General features: G+C 43.0%; 5 protein-coding genes across 5 annotated transcripts; 1 reads left to right on the top strand and 4 right to left on the bottom strand.

The window, feature by feature from the left end:
• Positions 1-1092: 1092 nt before the first annotated feature.
• EAF01_009753 (uncharacterized protein) lies at positions 1093-2387 on the bottom strand (the record flags this gene model as incomplete). The annotated part of the gene is made up of 3 exons (XM_038918009.1): positions 1093-1778; positions 1832-2100; positions 2152-2387. The coding sequence occupies 3 exons, from the start codon at positions 2385-2387 to the stop codon at positions 1093-1095; spliced, it is 1191 nt and encodes a 396-aa protein (XP_038766818.1).
• Positions 2388-4448: 2061 nt separating this feature from the next.
• EAF01_009754 (uncharacterized protein) lies at positions 4449-5837 on the bottom strand (the record flags this gene model as incomplete). The annotated part of the gene is made up of 5 exons (XM_038918010.1): positions 4449-4675; positions 4723-4840; positions 4902-4964; positions 5031-5396; positions 5523-5837. The coding sequence occupies 5 exons, from the start codon at positions 5835-5837 to the stop codon at positions 4449-4451; spliced, it is 1089 nt and encodes a 362-aa protein (XP_038766819.1).
• A 1125-nt stretch (positions 5838-6962) lies between these two features.
• On the bottom strand, positions 6963-9993 carry EAF01_009755 (uncharacterized protein; the record flags this gene model as incomplete). Its single annotated transcript, XM_038918011.1, has 3 exons — positions 8959-9993; positions 7819-8900; positions 6963-7722 (listed from the first exon to the last, which is right to left on the bottom strand). Exons 1-3 carry the CDS (start codon positions 9730-9732, stop codon positions 6963-6965), a joined length of 2616 nt encoding a protein of 871 aa, XP_038766820.1. The 5' UTR covers positions 9733-9993.
• Positions 9994-10509: 516 nt separating this feature from the next.
• Positions 10510-12452, bottom strand: EAF01_009756 (uncharacterized protein). Its single transcript, XM_038918012.1, has 4 exons — positions 12196-12452; positions 11693-12122; positions 11499-11645; positions 10510-11451 (listed from the first exon to the last, which is right to left on the bottom strand). The coding sequence occupies exons 1-4, from the start codon at positions 12369-12371 to the stop codon at positions 10588-10590; spliced, it is 1617 nt and encodes a 538-aa protein (XP_038766821.1). The 5' UTR covers positions 12372-12452; the 3' UTR covers positions 10510-10587.
• A 2684-nt stretch (positions 12453-15136) lies between these two features.
• On the top strand, positions 15137-16367 carry EAF01_009757 (uncharacterized protein; the record flags this gene model as incomplete). Its single annotated transcript, XM_038918013.1, has 3 exons — positions 15137-15262; positions 15352-16206; positions 16275-16367. The coding sequence occupies 3 exons, from the start codon at positions 15137-15139 to the stop codon at positions 16365-16367; spliced, it is 1074 nt and encodes a 357-aa protein (XP_038766822.1).
• Between the last annotated feature and the right edge of the window lie 1329 nt (positions 16368-17696).

Consider the following 17696-nt stretch of genomic DNA (forward strand, 5'->3'; position numbering starts at 1 on the left):
CTCTTGAGCCAGATAACATATTTCAAGAGTGATCAAAAACTCTATACCTTTCGCAGATAACTGTGAAAAGAAAGTAAAGGAAAAAACTTGCTTTGAAGTGAGGTGCGTACTCGTCAATTTCGAAATAGTCAGTCGATTGATCTCATCCTGATATCCCAATACCGAAACTCACAGCTCGCAGCTTCCAGCTAGCTACCTCCTCAATCCCCACCATGGCACCGCACACCCCCCAATCCCAGACGAGAACGAGCGTAGGGAGCTCTCTCAAGTATGAAACTCCCCTTTCTTCATTCCCCATTCTTCACCTTCTACCATTTTCCTCCAAAACTACCCTTCCTCAAACCACCGCGTAACCAACAAAACAAACCCGAACTCCTCCCTAACCATCACAAAACCTCCCAGCAGAAAACACAACACCAATGCTATCTTACTATCTCCATAGTCCCAGTACAGCCATCGAACGTCTGGCGAACGATTTGCCCGCTTCTTCCAGCAGTAGGAGTGAGAGGAAGATGGAAGGGGTGTTGAGGGATCTGATGGGTGTGCTTGGGGAATTGCGTGAGTGAGAATGTTGATGAGGGGATTTTGGGGGGGGGTGGGGGGGGGGGGGGGGCGCAAACTAGGGAGTGGTAACGGAGGTTTTGGGGTATGGGTATGGGAGAGTTGAATGTACGATATGATTAATATGTGTTGGAAATGAACCTATCACCACTTTTTGAAGCTTCCGTAAGATTTATTTCTCTAGCAGAAGCAGAGCTAGATAACAGAGGAAAGCTAGTACATCCAGGAAAAGAAGTGGGGAAAACTTGGGATTGTAGGAAGTTGTTTATTCCATTGCAATGATGTTGTAGCCTTTCTTTGAAAAAGATTTCTAGTGAACCACATGAGGAATTTCAATATCGATGTTCGTTATTATCATAGTCGCTATCGCTCTTGAGGGTAAATGTTTTCATCTTGAAAGCTGCTTTTTGTAGCTGCTTTTTGTAGCTGCTTTTTGTTACTATAACAGTACTTCTGCCCTTCCTATGAAACTGACCATCGTTGACACTACGACGCAGACTAAAGATCCCGCTTAATCAAGCCTAGTCTCACTCAGTTGTTATCATTTTCTTCCTCTTCATTATGATCTTTGTCTTGATAGTTATTAAACATGGGGTTTTGTTGTAGTTGCAAGTACTGAGTTTGGTCAAGATTGAAGATGTCGCGAAGGCTGGAAGAACTTAGAGGATCTTCCCTTGAGTTATGTACTCGGTGTGTTCGAGCTATATCGTCACTATCGCCTTGCGCTCCTGGAGTTGGTAACCGATGTTGCGTCAGAAATGACTCGTTTATCGCAATTTCGTGTTCCCCCATCATTGATCCAGCAGCCTCCGTCAAAGTACCCCGACTTAAGTCATCATAAAGTGAATAGTCTTCGTAAAAGCCAGAGTCACTTGAGGGCTCCATCATGAAGTCAGGTAGCAAAGAATCAAAAGGCATCATCGGAATGTTATCATGACCAAGCGGATTTCGTCCAAGAGGGGATTGTTGATACAGGTCATTTTGAGAAGTCTCGAGATGCTGTCGCTCTGGAACTTGGGAAAACCTTCTCGGGATTCTTCCAATAGTGGTCGCTCCGGAAGACTCTGTCTGATACCTGTTGATGATATTCAATATCGCACTGATTGCGCCTTGGCTTTGAACATGTTGGGAAAGCTCGTTCCGGAGGGATGAATCCTGGATTCGTGAATGAGCACTAGACTCGTCATATTGCCTTTTGTTTATGTTTTCCTCGCGCCCTGTACTCGGAAATCAGGTAGTGTTTCAATTCCCTGCGTTAAAAGTCACTTACATGGTGTGGGCATGCTTGCATCATCGGAGTTTGGAAACAGTATCCTGTAAACCGCTGTCAAATACTGTGCCTTGTCCGAGTGATTCCTCTTTTCTGTTCGCCTCTTGAGATTGTCACGCTGAGATTCATAAAATTCATTGGCGTAGTCGCGTTGAAACATCGCTGCGCATATTGAAACATCGTAATGCTGTTGGAGCTCAATCTCGCCGTCGCAGATCAAATGACACTTTCGACATATCTTTAGGAAATGTGTCATGTACAAATGCTGCCTACCTCAAAGTTAGCATGCTGAATTGGTGAAAAGAAGGAACGTGTTTTACTTTGGTCTGTTCATATCTGGATAGACAGGAGGCCTACGGTAAGCCCTATTGGAACCGTATCTTCCAGGATCATGCTTGAAGTAGGGGCAAGCAAGATTCAATCCAAAATCACTCGTAGTGGATCTGTTGAAGAAGTGGGCTCTGACGCAGGCTGTTTGTTGGGTCCATCGCCAAAACCACCGCTTCGACCAGAACAGCCACTTTGAAAGTCCTGATGTGATCTTTTTTACGTCCATTACTGGAGTTTCCAGAAGTACCTTTGTTGCAATTACCAGATTTTGACTTCCCGTTGGCCTCCGAGCCTTGTGTGCAAATATGCAGTCTGATTGCTAATTCTCCTAAGATTGAGCTAGCAACCCGACCAGGCCAAGAAGTAGACTGGGGCACATCAGTCAACACGAATGATTTCTTGGATGATTCACCCATCTTGGCGCCATACTCCAGCAAAATCCTGATAGCTTCGTGGCGACCTTTGTATATGGCATAGTATAGCGGCGCTGTCCCTTAGATCTATCGATAATATTCGGGTCGGCTCCACGGGCAAGAAGTTGGAATGCAATAGCGGTGTGCCCATACCTGGCAGCGAGGTGAAGAGCCGTACATCCCCAATACTGATCTATGGAATTAATAGTGGCACCTTTCTCCAGTAGGAGTTTCACGAGCGACACGTGTCCTCTTGCTGCCGCAATAGAAAGTAAGGAAGTAGCAGACCAAGAAATCGATTTTTCCATAAGTATCTTCACTATTTCAACATTTCCTCGTAAAGCTGCCCATTCCAGTGGAGAGAGACCATAACGATTGTCTCAAGTAGTAATATTTGCTCCTACTTCCAGGAGAAGTTGAAGAACAGATACGTGATTGTTTTCAGCGGCCAGTGATAAGGCAATGCGCCCATACGCGTCTCTGTTATCGAAGCACTGCACCTCTCCGAGTTCAATGACAGTTCGAACAAGATTGTAAATTCCGAAAGCGGCGGATACATGGAGAGCTGTCCATCATTCTAGCACATACTTGGAGGAACTCCAAAAAAATTTCTCCTTTTGATATTAGGCAATCCAGAATTTTGGAAACTTTGAGGACCGCGAGTGCAAACTTTTAAAAAGAGGCTGGTATGATATACCAGGGCAATCAGCTGCTTTTGCATGTTCAAGCCAGTGAATGACCATATATTTCAAGAAACCAGGGTCGTCAGGATCGAAATTTAAACTTGATCTGTCGTCGAGAGATCTAGATGCCAAGTAGTTAACGCATACTTCGGCAATAGAAACATGCGTTTTGTTGAAGTATTTGGCATCAGAATATCCTGGTTGAGAAGTCTCCGAGGCGGCTCTTGATATCAAAAATGCTCGAGCGCTTAGGTGTACAAAGGAAACGATTCCATCTCTTCCTTCAACTTCCAATAGTCCATTACAGGATGCGATCACAAGATCGATACTAGGTTGGTACGGGAAAAGTGGTTGATTTTGAGTAATATGCCGAGAGCGTTGACTTGATACTGGTATCGACCGTTGGTAGACGTCTAAAGCAACTTTCAATTCTCTCAGCGAAAACGGCCGTCTAGCAAACACAACCCAACCCAGAAATATCAGTGCAGCCCTTGACTCCGTCCGAAGCACACCGTTCGTAAATCGTGTTATACACATCATCTAAGCTTGTAGGAACTCGCGAAACTGATATTTCAGTGTCATTCTCTTCGTAATGTGTAAACTCTCATAGATTATGTATGACAAGTTTGACCCAAAGAAAAATGCCACATGCTCGCTCTAGTAGTGTATCAGAGATATACTTCTGATTGGGAAAATCTGGGAATTTTGTTAACATTTTGAAGGAGACAAATTGTTGTAAATCTATTTGATTTTCATTCTCTAGAACAATTTTGTGATGTGGTAAATAGGAGAACGCTTCTTCGTACTTCAACCCAGGCCGACATGTAATCAATAATTTGATCGAGTTTTCCAATGCGATTGAATTGAGAGAATATAAAAGAGACAAAACGGAAGATATCTCCCCGCAGGGGCATTCGTCTAGGGCCTCAATGGTGATATATAATCGATGGACCTTGGCGGTTACTTCTGAACATGTTGCTAGAAATTCCTCTGTAAGTACGGCCTGAGAAATCCACTCTCTCCAGCTATTGCAGGGCTCTTCGACCTTGTGATAGCAATTTCACTTTTGGTCAAGCAAAGAAATTAGATCCGATAAGGGACTCAATTTTTTTGACATGATCTGAAAGATCAAAGAGCGTAGGAGGTTACGCGCGGAAGTATCAGGGGAGTCGTAATGGAAAAATGGTAAAGTTAGATCGCAGGCCGATCTTCCAAAGTGTGATTTTTAAAATCTTCGATAACGTTAGAAGCAAGTGTTGATTTACCAGCGCCAGGCTTTCCTTGGATCCACAAGACGGAATTGTGGTCACTCGATAACCATGACCTGAACTCTCGATTTTCCAAAAGCCACTTGCCGGATCTAGGCGCTGCAGAGATGGCAATTTGTGACCTTTGTGTTGCCAGCCAACGAAGTATTTCTGTCAAAGTTAAACACTATTCTACAACTCATTTAGAATTTACAAGCCTTGCTGATATTTTTGCAGGTTAGGTTCGCACTCTGCGCTTGGGTTGAGGATTCTTTTGAGTTTTGCTAATACTCGCTTGAAGTTTGGTTCACCGACACTTGTAAACTGGCAGATTGTCTTAACATACATATTAGACGACATGGTACTAGAACAGTCACTTGGAAAGCTCCAGACTTACATTATGGTCCGAATGTAGCAGAACGCTGTCTGGAAAACCACTCAATGATGTACCGTTAACCACCTGCTTAATTAATTAAAATCGTTTTCATGGAGGCCTTTTGTCACTCAGCAGTCTAAAGTTCGCTACAGGTAACTCCTCAAAGAAAGAATCAATGCTGAGTTTGAAGGACTGCTGGAGCCGGAGGTGCTCAAAATTCTCTTGAATTTGTCTTAGCTGCGCAGAGGTATCGTCTAGGTTGCACTGAAACTCTGATTTACATATGAATTCTTCACTGCTTCCCTGGCATCTTCTCACACCCGAGAAATACCGAAGGATATTGAAGATGCCTTTGTGATCTGTATGATGAGGTGTAGCAAAGAACAGTATAGCAGAAGTAGAACGCTTGATGGCGAAAAAGTCGGCTCGGGCTCCTGTCGACGCGACAATTAAGGCCTTCTGAACGACAAGGCCCCCAAGACTATGGGCAAGGAACACTAGAGGTCGCGATGGAGCCTAATATTGTTTGAAGTATTAGTGATACAATGACTAGATTTGACGTAGTATACAGTTAATGATAAGAGAAGCTTGTTAGGCAATTAGAAAGATATATTGCACAACGCGAGATAGAGATAGACTAGCCTCTTGGTGTGGGACTCGAAAGGCTGTGAGAGATTCGAGTAAGCTTTTGGTATAAGTTGAAATGACTGATCCTCTCGAGTTGATAAGGGAGATCGCGTCACTTTGGTAGCCAAAAGTGAGAATCCTGGCAGTGGGTAAGCTTTTAGGAAGAAGATCATACAACCAGAGCTTTTCTGGTCCCTCCTCATTCTCCAAAAACCCAGCAGTGGCCGCGCCCTCAAGTCCGTGTACGAATACTATATCGACGTTACCATGAGCTTGAACCCCCAATTCGTCGCCTGGATAGGTTAAGCTCAAGCCTTTAATTTCTGCCATTGGGGATTATGTCAGGTATATTTCAGTAAAGAATGGCGCACAAATGAAATCTAGGGAAATACTCGATTACTTATATGGAATTGTGATATCAATAAGCACGTGGAGAGCGCAGGAAGAGAAATAATTGTTGGAATGGAAGGACAACTTTGATGCAATTGTGATCTTAACTAAGTACTTGTGAACAATAGCATTACCACCATAAGTTTTGCGAGTTTCGCACAACTTTTTCAGTGCAATAGTACCAATGTAATTTGCCATGTACGCCCTGCTGGGGCTGGAAACGCCAGGGAACATCATACATACATACCATCTCACTGAGATACGACATGCTGAAGAAAAGGGATCAAACACATATTTACTCGTATGCGAGGTTTGATTGGCGGTAACAATTCTGTATCCTGATGCACTGCGAGGCAAATTCAGAGGCAGACTGCTGCTATCTCACAGCCACACAGAGGGGCTGAATGAAGGACCGGCACCTGAACATCACAGAACATGTTATCTGAGGATTAATCAATAAAGAGAACATACAATCATTGTATGTAGAGACGATAATAAACAAGATGAATGTCCAAGGGGAGGTCAAGATGTAGCCATCCGTTAGTCTACCAAGTTGGCCCGTGCGAGATAAATCATCTCGTGACTTTTACGGATAGGATGAGTGAGAATGTCCTCCATTCATTTTTTGGACCCGTATACTACGAATTGGTTCTACTTTTATTTTTCTACTCGCTCCATCACTGTATGAATCGCATGCATCATCACTTGTTAGAATATTCTATAAATCATCGTCGGATTATGTATATGTTTATATCGATTCATTCGTTTATTCAAGCACCAATCCCGGGAGTATCATACCAGCTATCCATCCATCCAACACGCTATCCATAAAAGAGGTATACTTATACAATACATGAACCCCAATGTGCTCGAATAAGGAGACCCGCGACCCTTTCATCCGCCATGCCATGCAATGCCATGCAATATATTTAGCAATCCATTCCCATCCCATATGAACCTAGCCTAAGTCAAGCTTTCGTAATCATTATCTACACCACACTTCCGTTTCCGTTCCCATTTTCCTTAGACCCTCTACCGCCCATTCATACTCCGATCCATCCCTAACTAACCAACCACGCCTTTCAAACTCAAACTCTCCAAAAAGCCCCCCAAATCCTCTTTTTTGACCTCCACCACGCAATGTTCAAAGCTATCAATCCTCACCCTTGCATTCGTCTCCTCTACCACCTCTTGAAATGCATTTCCGAACTTGTTCCTCCCAAATCCCTTTCCTCTCTCCTGTTCTTCTTCATCTTCATCTTCTTCCTCTTCTTCTGTTTCCGATTCCGAAGATTCTTCTTCTGTTTCTTCGTCTTCTTCATCATCTTCTTCTTGACCTCGTTCCGCTCGAGCTGCTCGTTTTGCCACACGTTTGTCTTCGCGGATCTTATCTTTGTTTTTCCTCCTCAAAGCTCTTGCCGCTTCTTTCTCTTCCTTCTTCTTTGCCTTTTCCCTCGCAGCTTTCTTATCACCAAACCCCCATCCACCTATTCCACCCCCTCCACCGCCAGTACCGACAACCACATAAACGCCCCTGACTTCGTTCAACCCCGCCACAACTAACGGGGTGCCTCTCCCACCATTTCCTAGCTTGCCTTTACTTTCTCTTTCCTGTTCCGCAATTGCTTCACCGATCCAGAGCGCGAGTTTGGTAAGCGCAGCTGGATGAGTGAAGAGTTGGACATCTGGACCATCTTTTACTACTGCCATGCGGAAGGCACGTAGATGTTTGATTTGCCGTTTTTCGATTAGTGAGGTTCCCGTGCGAAGAATTGCGCGGTGGAGATGTTGAGCTATGGGAAGGGCGAGTTTGAGTTCCTCGATTCTGTTTTGTTGGTGTAATTAGTATTGAAAAAAAAGAAGTTCTTCGCATTCAGGGATAATGGAGGAATAGACGAAACATGAAGGGGGGGGGGCATACTTCTCGAGGGCATCATAAGCATCCCAAAATCTCCCGACCCATTCCTCGCCCTCCAAAGCACCATCTTCATCACTAGTCTTAGTCTCTCGACTCCGATCCCAAGCACCGTTCTCTTGAGTAGTGACTGCCTTCTTCCCAACCTCCAAGATGGATCCCACTACAACACCAACATCTTGAGCACTAAGTGTCGCCTTCCAACCCCAACTTCTGACGAAACCCCATCCTTCCTTTGAGCCACCGCGATCTCTTCCATCTGTGTCTGCACTTGGGACAAGATCGTCTAGCCCGTAAAGTTCCGAGTATTTTAACAATTTTGTTCGAAGTCCTCGTTTAAGTTCCATATCCATATGAGTATAACTTTGCTTGCATTGAACAAGACTTACTCCCATCTTTGCTAGTAATTTGTGTAGTCGCTTTCGCCCACTATCTGACCAAATGTGTAATCTCGCTGATAGATATGGAGAATGTAACATGCTATCATACAAACTCCAATGTCTGATAAGGAGAAACTTTGGCTCTGGTGATAGACGAATGCTTGTATCCGTTGGACTACGCGCTGTAGTCGGTATTATGCCACTGTTTTCTGGTGACATATTTCGACTCGAATTAAAAGCCAAGTCAGAAAGTTCTGGGGGATTCAGACGTCGTACTTCGTCTCGCAGAAGCTGTCGTGTTCGTGATCCTCGGGAGCCTAACCATCCTGACGGCGACGACTTTTCTGTAGTTACTGCGACTCCAATTGCCGATCGGCCATATAATTCTTGAGAGCTGACCCCAACTATCGTCATCCAAAGGAGGTCATTGTCTTCTCTTCCCAACTCTGATGCCAAGGAATACATCATTGAAGATATAGGTTCGGAATATGATGCACCAAGATTATAATATGTTTGGAGAACCAGTTCATTCTTTCGACGCAATTTTCGTAACCTTCGCCGTAATGCTCTCGGGGAGGGTGGTTTAGGAAGTTGTGCTGGCGAAGGGGATACGGACCGTGAATGTGAATCTGAGAATATTGTTGGATCGTTTAGTGATAGTAGTCCACGTTGAGGAGCACGAGTTGGAAATTCTGGAATTGGACTTAACTAGTATAATTGTTAGCAGGTGTAGATTATTGAGATTATTATATTCTAGGATACCTACCGAGTTGCTTCTTCGCCTCTGCCGTGGTCTATCATCCTCGACGTCAGTATCATCTTCCTCATCTCGATCCGACCAAGACTTTCTCTTTTTCCCTGGCAGCTTAACTGGAGTTTCATCATTGGCATCACTTTCGCCTTCCGTTTCACTACCCTCACTATCATCGTCATTATCTTCCATCTCAGGCATTTCCACTAATGCCAAGTATGCGTCCTTCTCCGCTTTCATATCTTCTTCAATATCCCCGTCGTCGAAGACAATAATTCCTCCTTTGCCTGGCTTATAATTTCTTGCGATCATGCCACCAACTACACCCTTAGGTGGTTCGGATATAATTTCCCCGCCTTCTCCTTCATGTGATACCATTGGAAAGCCTCCAAAGACATTCCCTAAATTCCAAGGTCGTCTTGCATCCACAACCCAAACCTCAACACCACCATAACTAAACTCGTCTGCCTCCGAATCAAAGCCCAACAACGCTCCCAGATCAACTAAGCCTCCAACACCTAAGCAAACGACAACACCCCCACTACCTCCATGATTTTCCATCATGGGTTGTATAACATTCTTCCCCGCTTTCTCCAGATCTCCATATCCAGCAATTGGTTGTATCTTGTGAGGAATATAATCGCGTTTAAGAAGTTGGGTAAGAATTCGACATCCGCATAGGGCGTCAGGCTCGAGAGCAACGAGTATAAGGACTGGCGGAGATAATGGATGATGAGTCTTTTGAAGGTGGAGATATAGTGTGGCAAGTTGTGAACGTGGTAAATACATGTTGAAAGATGCAAAACGCGTCAAATCATGTGCCAATTATGGCAGACTATTTTGCACTTCTGCTGGAGTCAAATTCGAAGTCTACGGTTCGTCTTTCAATGTAGTTCGGGACGCGTTTCGATGTTGGAACTGGGTGAACTTATTGTGCGGAAGACGACATTGAAACTTTGTGAATCTTTTATTTAATACCAGAATCGAATTCTCATATATTCAAATATCAGAATAAAATGTATTATCATGAATTATATTGGTTGTGAAAAAAGTTGTGAACGTTCTGAAATGTGTGGTGTAGTCGTAATTGATTTATGACAAAGTCGCGATTTCACTTGGACGCGCTTTCGCTAAACTTCACGCAAGGTTGATTATTCTTTCACATCCAACCGCTCTACTCACTTCATTCCGTCTCACCTCTCAGACAACATATATATGCTTTCACTTCGCACAGTCATCAGCAGCAGCATTATCATCATATCTATCTACCGTGGTATTTCTACTTATGTATATGAGCATAAATTACGCATTCACTTATATGGTGAATCCTTTGATTCAATCATCGCAATTCGTCGCTCATCGTGCTAAGAATATCATGAACAATCGTCTGAAAGGTAGAGTAAGTGATTCACCCATTACTCCATTCACAAGTATGGCTGTGAGAATCGCGAACATCAGACGACATGTATCGTGTGTAGAGATTGAATGATTTGCTTGTTCTGGACAAATCTATCAAATTCATCACAGTACACAGGGAGTAGTAGTAATGATGAACTGTTCATTTCCGCTTCAACTCTGATCATTTCTACTTATTACCACAATCATTCTTCATGCAATGAGATCATTCTGAAGACAATCGCCCGCTCATCCGACTGTCTGCTCTTCTAATGCTCTGTTCCCAATGCCATTAAACAATTCAAGTTCAGATTTAGGAAACTTCCCTTTACTCCTTAGATTATATATCCGAGGGCTTTCTTCTTGCTTGTCCTCTTGTTTCTTCTTTTCGAACCTCTCACGGAGCTTTCCCATCTTGATTTCATCTTCTTTCAGCCATTCCTCGGAGTGACCTTCGACCTTCTGTCCTCCACTAGACGCAGCGTCTGCGTTGATCCAGTCTACCAACTCACGAACATACTCAGGCTCTCGTCCTTCATTTAAAGCATGAAAAGCTCTCCCGAACCCCTTTTCTGTTACCCTAAGTCTGTATTCTTTTCTCATTTCTTCCTCGCGTGGTAAGTATGCTTTGCCAGCGAATACAGCTGCGAGTGCAATGGCTTGGAACTCGAACAAGGAAAAGGTCGATACGTAATATGCTGTCCCGACAAATGCAAGTGTTGGATCTGGTATGTAAAATATATCTTTGTGAAGATTGTGGACTTGCGTTCCGTCAGTTACAAGGACTGTTTCGTCTGCTTCTGCCGGGGATATCAAGTCGTTATGAAACGGATGAAGAAACGGATATGAAATATGATATCCTGTGCAAATTATCACTTTATCAATATCACTGAGCGACGTCCCATCTTTCAAGTGCGCGACCCCTCGGCCTTCATTACTCGTCTCGAACTCAAAGGACACGCATTCCCCAACTCTCTTTGCGCTTGAAGGTAAAAAGCTAAGTGGAAGGTCAAATTGGCCACCTCGGGTGGATTGATAAACCGTCTTGGCTACGCCGTTGATCTCCCTAGCAATGTCCGTCGAGGATACACTCCCCCCAGTTAAAAGAACGTTCTGACAAAAGTCAACCAATGGTAGTGCTATTGAGTGTTATTACTTACCTGGCCTGCAAGCTCTTGGGGTCTCCTGTATGCTTTTGAGTGCATTATCCTTCCAGGATTGTTTCTCTTCCATTCCTTCAATCCTTTGATGTCAGGCACTCTGTTGGCGTGATAATGTCCACTCGCCACAACTACTTTGTCAAAAACCTGCCACGAGTCAGTATTCGTTTGCAGATGCTCACTCGGCAATCTACCTCTTCATGTTCCAAGAACTCCACATTTCCGTCATGGGCTCTGTTTAACAGCTTTGATCTCACAATCCATCTCCCATTCACTTTCTTGATCGTTTCAACTTTTGTATTGTACCTAAGGAAACGTTCTAGGTGGAATCTTTTGGCATAATCGTTCAGATATTCACCAACAACCTTTACATTGACAAAATCACCTGTACCTTCCTTCCACGGGTGGTCTTTCATTTCTTGGAGTTTAGTCGAGATATTTGTTGTCAGACCAAAGTATGCAGGACCTGGTGGTGCGTGCTTCAATTTGAGTATTTCTTCTTGGGACAATTCTGACTGCGATGTAACATCCTCGCAATCTGAATCCGCCTCTGAGTAGAGGCCTGCAACCGAAGGTAAAACTGATGGATATCTGTATTCAAGCGGCCTTCTCTCATCATATGCCCTAGCTCCTCGTATTAATATCAGTCTTTTCCTCGCGGGCTTTGAAAATAATTGGGTATAGAAACATAACTCACCAAACGCCTCCGAGTTTTGAAGATCGTTCATAGATAGTTACATCAAGTCCATAATTTGTGAGATGTCTCGCAGCCACTAGTCCACTGACACCCGCACCGATCACAGCAACTCTTTCAAATTCTAAGCCCATGTTACGCCTGTATGCTTCCAGGTCGAAGTTAATCCAATCCCACATTCAAATTATGGCAGGAAAATATATTTGACAGAGTTTCGTGTTGTCTTCCCGTGGACGATTGATAAGTATACGAAAAATCGACATTGACGCCGCTATCATAATGCAAACTCACGCGCTTCTGAATGCAGTCATGCATTGATATCTTTAAGCTTTGCACTTACCCTGGGATAAGGTCCCGAAATATTGTGTGATGACTGCAGCCATTTCGCCATATTTCGCTTCCGCACGCTGATTAGCCAATAACATTGAGCCTTTTGGTAGCATTTCCCGCAAGGATAGTAATACGTTTGACGTGATTGCAGGCTTTCATAACATATTACGGACTACAACGCGATCTGCAAATGTTTCAAGAATGACGATTTATTTGGTGATTGCTTTGGAAAATAGCTAGCACGTGAAGAAGTCACATCGATATCACGTGGTTCGTGTCAGAACAACGACAATGCCTTTCCTAAGATGACAGAAACCGATTCATTCCGCATTTCAAAACATGGAAAAGCGATGAATGACTACTGATTTCATAATTTGATGGTACTGACAGTGAGTACGGCGATATCATACTCACTGTGTCAAAAAGCTTTTGCAGTGAATCGGCAGCCTAGGAACGGTGAATAAATTCTTTGCAATATCAATTGCACCACGGCATTTGTAGACGATATCAATGACAAACTCTTTCTTACTTTGATATCAGATTATCCAAATGTTTCCTTCGAAATCAAGTCAAGTATGCTTACCTTTGCGATAGTGCTTAACACGCCATGCAACAAAGGGTTCCAATTTGAAAGGGTCTCACTGAATCCACTACAGCTTTGCTATTTTGTTCATCGCTCCCAATCTCCTCGCAGATTTCTGAAGTTCTGCGATTTCCCAGTATGAGAATAGGTTCAAGTGGCAATGTGAAAGATGTGATGTTGATGATGGACGGAGATCCAAAAAAACATCTCATGATACGAAGCCATATTAACTACTTAACCGTTTCATCTCGCATTCTCAACAATTTGCCACAGATCTTTTCTTTTCAATTCATCTTCTGCCATCTTCACAAACAAACAATCAGAAGACCACATTGTATCGCCACAACGTCCAGTGCGATCTTTCACTGAGTCTACCGTCCACTGGTCTCTCAGGCACTTCGAGATCCATTATTCATGAAATCTGGTCGCCGTATTTTGCAACTACCAATACTGCCACAGCGCTACATACTCACGATATTCTATATCGTAACAGAAAGTCAACACATCATTTAATTCTCGGCGGAGTTGTTCTAAGTACACAGCCACCACAATCCCTCACAAAACATCATACCGATCTTCGCCTCGCGACACATTCACATTAAGCATAGCGCTTGCTGTTGATCACACGATGAATCCTACAACATATACAACATTCTTTGAAGACTCGGATCTCAATGGTGTAAGTCATTATTAGCCCATGGTGCACTTTCGTATTCTAATCAAAACCTCATCTATAGTCTGCAGTGATGATACTCATGTGCGCGGTGATTGGCACCGTGTGTTTTTTCTCTATATGGGAAAGACGCAATTTACTTTATTTTCACTTCTAGGCTTTGTGAAAATGGGAGATTTGGGGTTGGGAGGGAGAGGGGGACGGAATGAAACGCAGACAACTTGCAGGAAGTGATGGACAAAAAGGCGTTTAGGGTGAACATTATCTTGTTTGGCCTATGCGCTTATGATGTGGAGTTCCTTGCTTGGACAGAGTCCTGAGTTGTGTCTCGGAATCTCCAAAGCATCATGGCTATCAGGTTTCCATGATATCAAGACTATGCCAATCAAAAATACACAAGGTGATAACTGGTCAAAATTTTCTCCTGTTTTTTGGGGGGTGCACAAGGGATGAGTCTCCCAGTCTATCTTTGAGATGATAACCTACTCAGCTAGCGGGTCAAATAATTGAACTTCTCTTTCACACACTTCTCACTGGCAGAAAGAACTTGGTGCGCAATTGTGATCTTCATGGTGGCTTATGGCAGTGAGCATGTTTGATATCAAATCTGGTGACTCAGAAATACGACAAAGCAATACTTTGAGTAAACAACACTGGATAGTACATTGTTCCTTTCTCTTATTTATATTAGTCCTCATCAACCAAATTAGTTATCCAGCAATATGCATATATTGTACATTGCAATGTTGACATTGGTGAGGATTGCTTAAGGTTGTTCCACTCATGTCCTTGAGGTGGATATTATCAGTGAATACCATAACATTCAAGATCATCTTCAAGGAAGAACTCTGTCTATAAAAGATGTTACCTTCAGTTCATTATCATTCTTCCTTTTACAACTCTTTATCATGAGCATCGGGTCATCACAAGAGACTCTCTTCTAGTCTTTCAACATTTTCCATTATATACATTGCTTCTTGAATCAAACACAGACAGGAGAATGTATCAAGTGGTTTCGATCCATGGTATGAATTGAAAATTGGCACTTGTAAATGGGTTCATTCATGACTTTGTAATACTAGATGACTCTAATTAACGAGACATTCTTTTTCGGATGTCTTTCACTTTTCTTTGCAATCCTCACCCTTCCGATCTGAAAATATACTAGGAAGATATTGGTCTATCCGAAAGTGAAGCTGTTGCACCTTGTTAACAACAATCATTCCGTTCCGAAGCGATCTTCTTTCCATAACAATCTCGACTCAGCTTCTTCTTCTTCTTCTTTCAACAAAACAACTTCGAACTATACCAACTTTTTTCCATCCTTTGATCAACAAGATAGATCGAACGCAATCAACATGAACAAAGTCGAAGTAGCTATGGAGAAAGAAGGGTCAACAGTTCCAAACAAGGAGGAACAAAAGTCGACTCAAATCCATGATGATTACAAGAATCCTGGTGCTGTTGCTGAATGGGAGGAATTTGTAAGTGATCCCGAGAATCCAATTGGAGAATTCAACTATTCTTTTCCCTTTTCCAAGAACCCTTTACTAACTCCGATATTTTGATACAGTTAAAATCGACTCACTACAGCGCAACTCTTCCAGCAGGATATCTCAAAGTTGAAAAACCCCAAGGAGACCCAAAATTTTGCATTCGAAGTTCCCTTCCTCCCTTGGAGACGGAAGCTCGCTGTGCAACTCTCATTGCACAGTTCCATTCCTTCAAGGGCATTCCCCAGCAAACCCAACTCCGCGTCTCCGATCTTGCCTACTACAACCTCGCACATGACACTGTTGAGACCGAAGTCTGGCGTGGACTTCTCAACTTTCGTAAACCTGACGCGACATACCTCAGAGGGGATTCTCAATCTCAAAATTGCGGAGATAGCTCCTTGGAAGATCGTCCTGCTAGGGAGAGCTGGCACCCGGTCTTCGGTCACTTGGTTCGTCCTATTCCTCGGGAACCAAGCCTTTGGAGCTGGGGATCCGAAGACGATCTTGCGGCTTTTCGCTGCGAGGGTACTGCTGCAAGACTCACGCGTGCACCTACTTTTGGTAGTAGCACTGCTTCAGATCGCGAATGGGTTAACAATGTTCTCAATGGTTACCTCAATGTCTCGGATGAGTGGATCGTACATGATGAGACTGAATCACCTTCTCGTGGTCGTTCGGAGAGCGTTATTAGTAATTGCTCGGCCCTTATCAATCATGATCATGAGTGTACTGCTCCATCTAACCTCTTCTCCACCTCTCCTGCCATTAGTCTTGGTCCTGCCCCAGCTGCAACGGGTATCGAATATACTGGTCCCAATCCTTCGGCAACCCTGGATCAGCGACTTGACGATCATGCAGATGCCCCTCTCGCCAGCGACGAGGAAGATATGGAGAGTGCTAGCCCTCGCAGAACTGAGCGTCCCTACCTCATTGTAAGTTCTCAGCATTTACCACTTTACTGCCACCTCTTTATTCATTGCTAATTCTTTGTACCTTATAGATCTTCATCATCGTCATCATCTGCTTCGTTGCCGGCTCAATTGCTACTATCATTGGAGCATTTGTTTTCGCTGCCAGAAGAGGTATTCTTTAGGTAGTTTTTGTCATTAGATTGATGATGGATTACAAAAATGAGATGACATTATTTAGTGGTTCAGATGAAGGTCAGGATTTATGAAGTATCTAGCTGATCACTTTCGGCCGAAAACTGCTTCTTGTTTCTTTAGGGTTTGTTCAGAGGAATGGATTGAGCTGAATACTTAGGATGGTTCTTTGAGTGAATGTATCTCGGATGCTATAGGGCAAATTAATAATTCACTGTTATGTTTTTGAGATTTCTCTCTGGTGAATGGATGCTTTGTGAATGCGCTACCTATAATTTGCCCCTGATGTTGGTGGGATGAGAGATGTATTTATGCACCTGTACAATCACAAACATCCATCTGATGACATCTGACCGGATATCTCTAGTACTTGATATAATTCATGTATCGAAGATACTCCTCTCATATTTCCTGCATGATGTAATCTAGTTGTCTGGCTTCCATTCAAAAACCATGAAAATTTGGTATGTACATTCTTGCTTTTACTTTGAAGATCAATAGAACTCATCGTATTCTTTCTTAGGCCACAATTTCAAAAAACCAAATACATGATTAGGGAATCTATATATCCTCCTTGGGTATTTTAGATGGCATGTCCCAAGATTTAAGATTATTTGGATCATCATGAATGAAGTTTACATTAACTCTAGTCTGTTATTACTAGACGTATAAATCTAGTACAAATATCTGAGAGTAAACATTTATAAAGGATTTTCTTCAATTTATCATACAATCACCACTGCGTAGTACATCTTAAGGATTCGTACTATAAATTACTGTCAATAACAATGTATTGTAATACTTAACCCTAAAAATTATCAGGGTTCTTCTCCAAAAGTCTCAAAACCACAATTCGCTCCTATTCAAATCAATCAAGTAATTATAATACAGGCAAGTGCCCACCACACTTGATTGAAATACGACGCCAATTCACTGCATGATTGGACGGAAGTGCAATATAAATGACTTCCCTGAGCCTCTGTCTTCACAAGATTGTTATTCCCGTCAACATATCGATATCTAAAAGTAATCGTTGCAGCTTTTCTTTCAAAACATAAATTTGACTATTAGATAGCACTGCTATGAACATCACGTAAAAACGCTGCCGCTAAGCTCCAAATCTTCTCCTATTTACCCACAACCGAACCAACCAAAATTTGTCAAAAAATCATCCAACTTTTTCATTACCATCAAGCATCAATCATCCTTCATTGTCCATCGCTCATCCAGCCCATATCTTTATCTCAGCCGCATCCCACACATTCGACTCCCATTTACTCTCCCACTCAAGCCTGACCTCCCCCTTCCCATCCATTACC

Source organism: Botrytis porri (genome assembly GCF_014898465.1).
Source record: "Botrytis porri strain MUCL 3234 chromosome Unknown BPOR_014, whole genome shotgun sequence".
Lineage (NCBI taxonomy): Eukaryota > Fungi > Ascomycota > Leotiomycetes > Helotiales > Sclerotiniaceae > Botrytis > Botrytis porri.

What these genes read in the sequence shown, in the direction of transcription:
- EAF01_009756 (XM_038918012.1), bottom strand. Translation starts at nt 12,371, where the DNA reads ATGTGGGATTGGATTAACTTCGACCTGGAAGCATACAGGCGTAACATG. An exon ending in TCAAAACTCGGAGGCGTTTG is followed by an intron (nt 12,123 to 12,195) that starts GTGAGTTATGTT and finishes ACGAGGAGCTAG; the next exon opens with GGCATATGATGAGAGAAGGC. An exon ending in CCCAAGAGCTTGCAGGCCAG is followed by an intron (nt 11,452 to 11,498) that starts GTAAGTAATAAC and finishes GACTTTTGTCAG; the next exon opens with AACGTTCTTTTAACTGGGGG.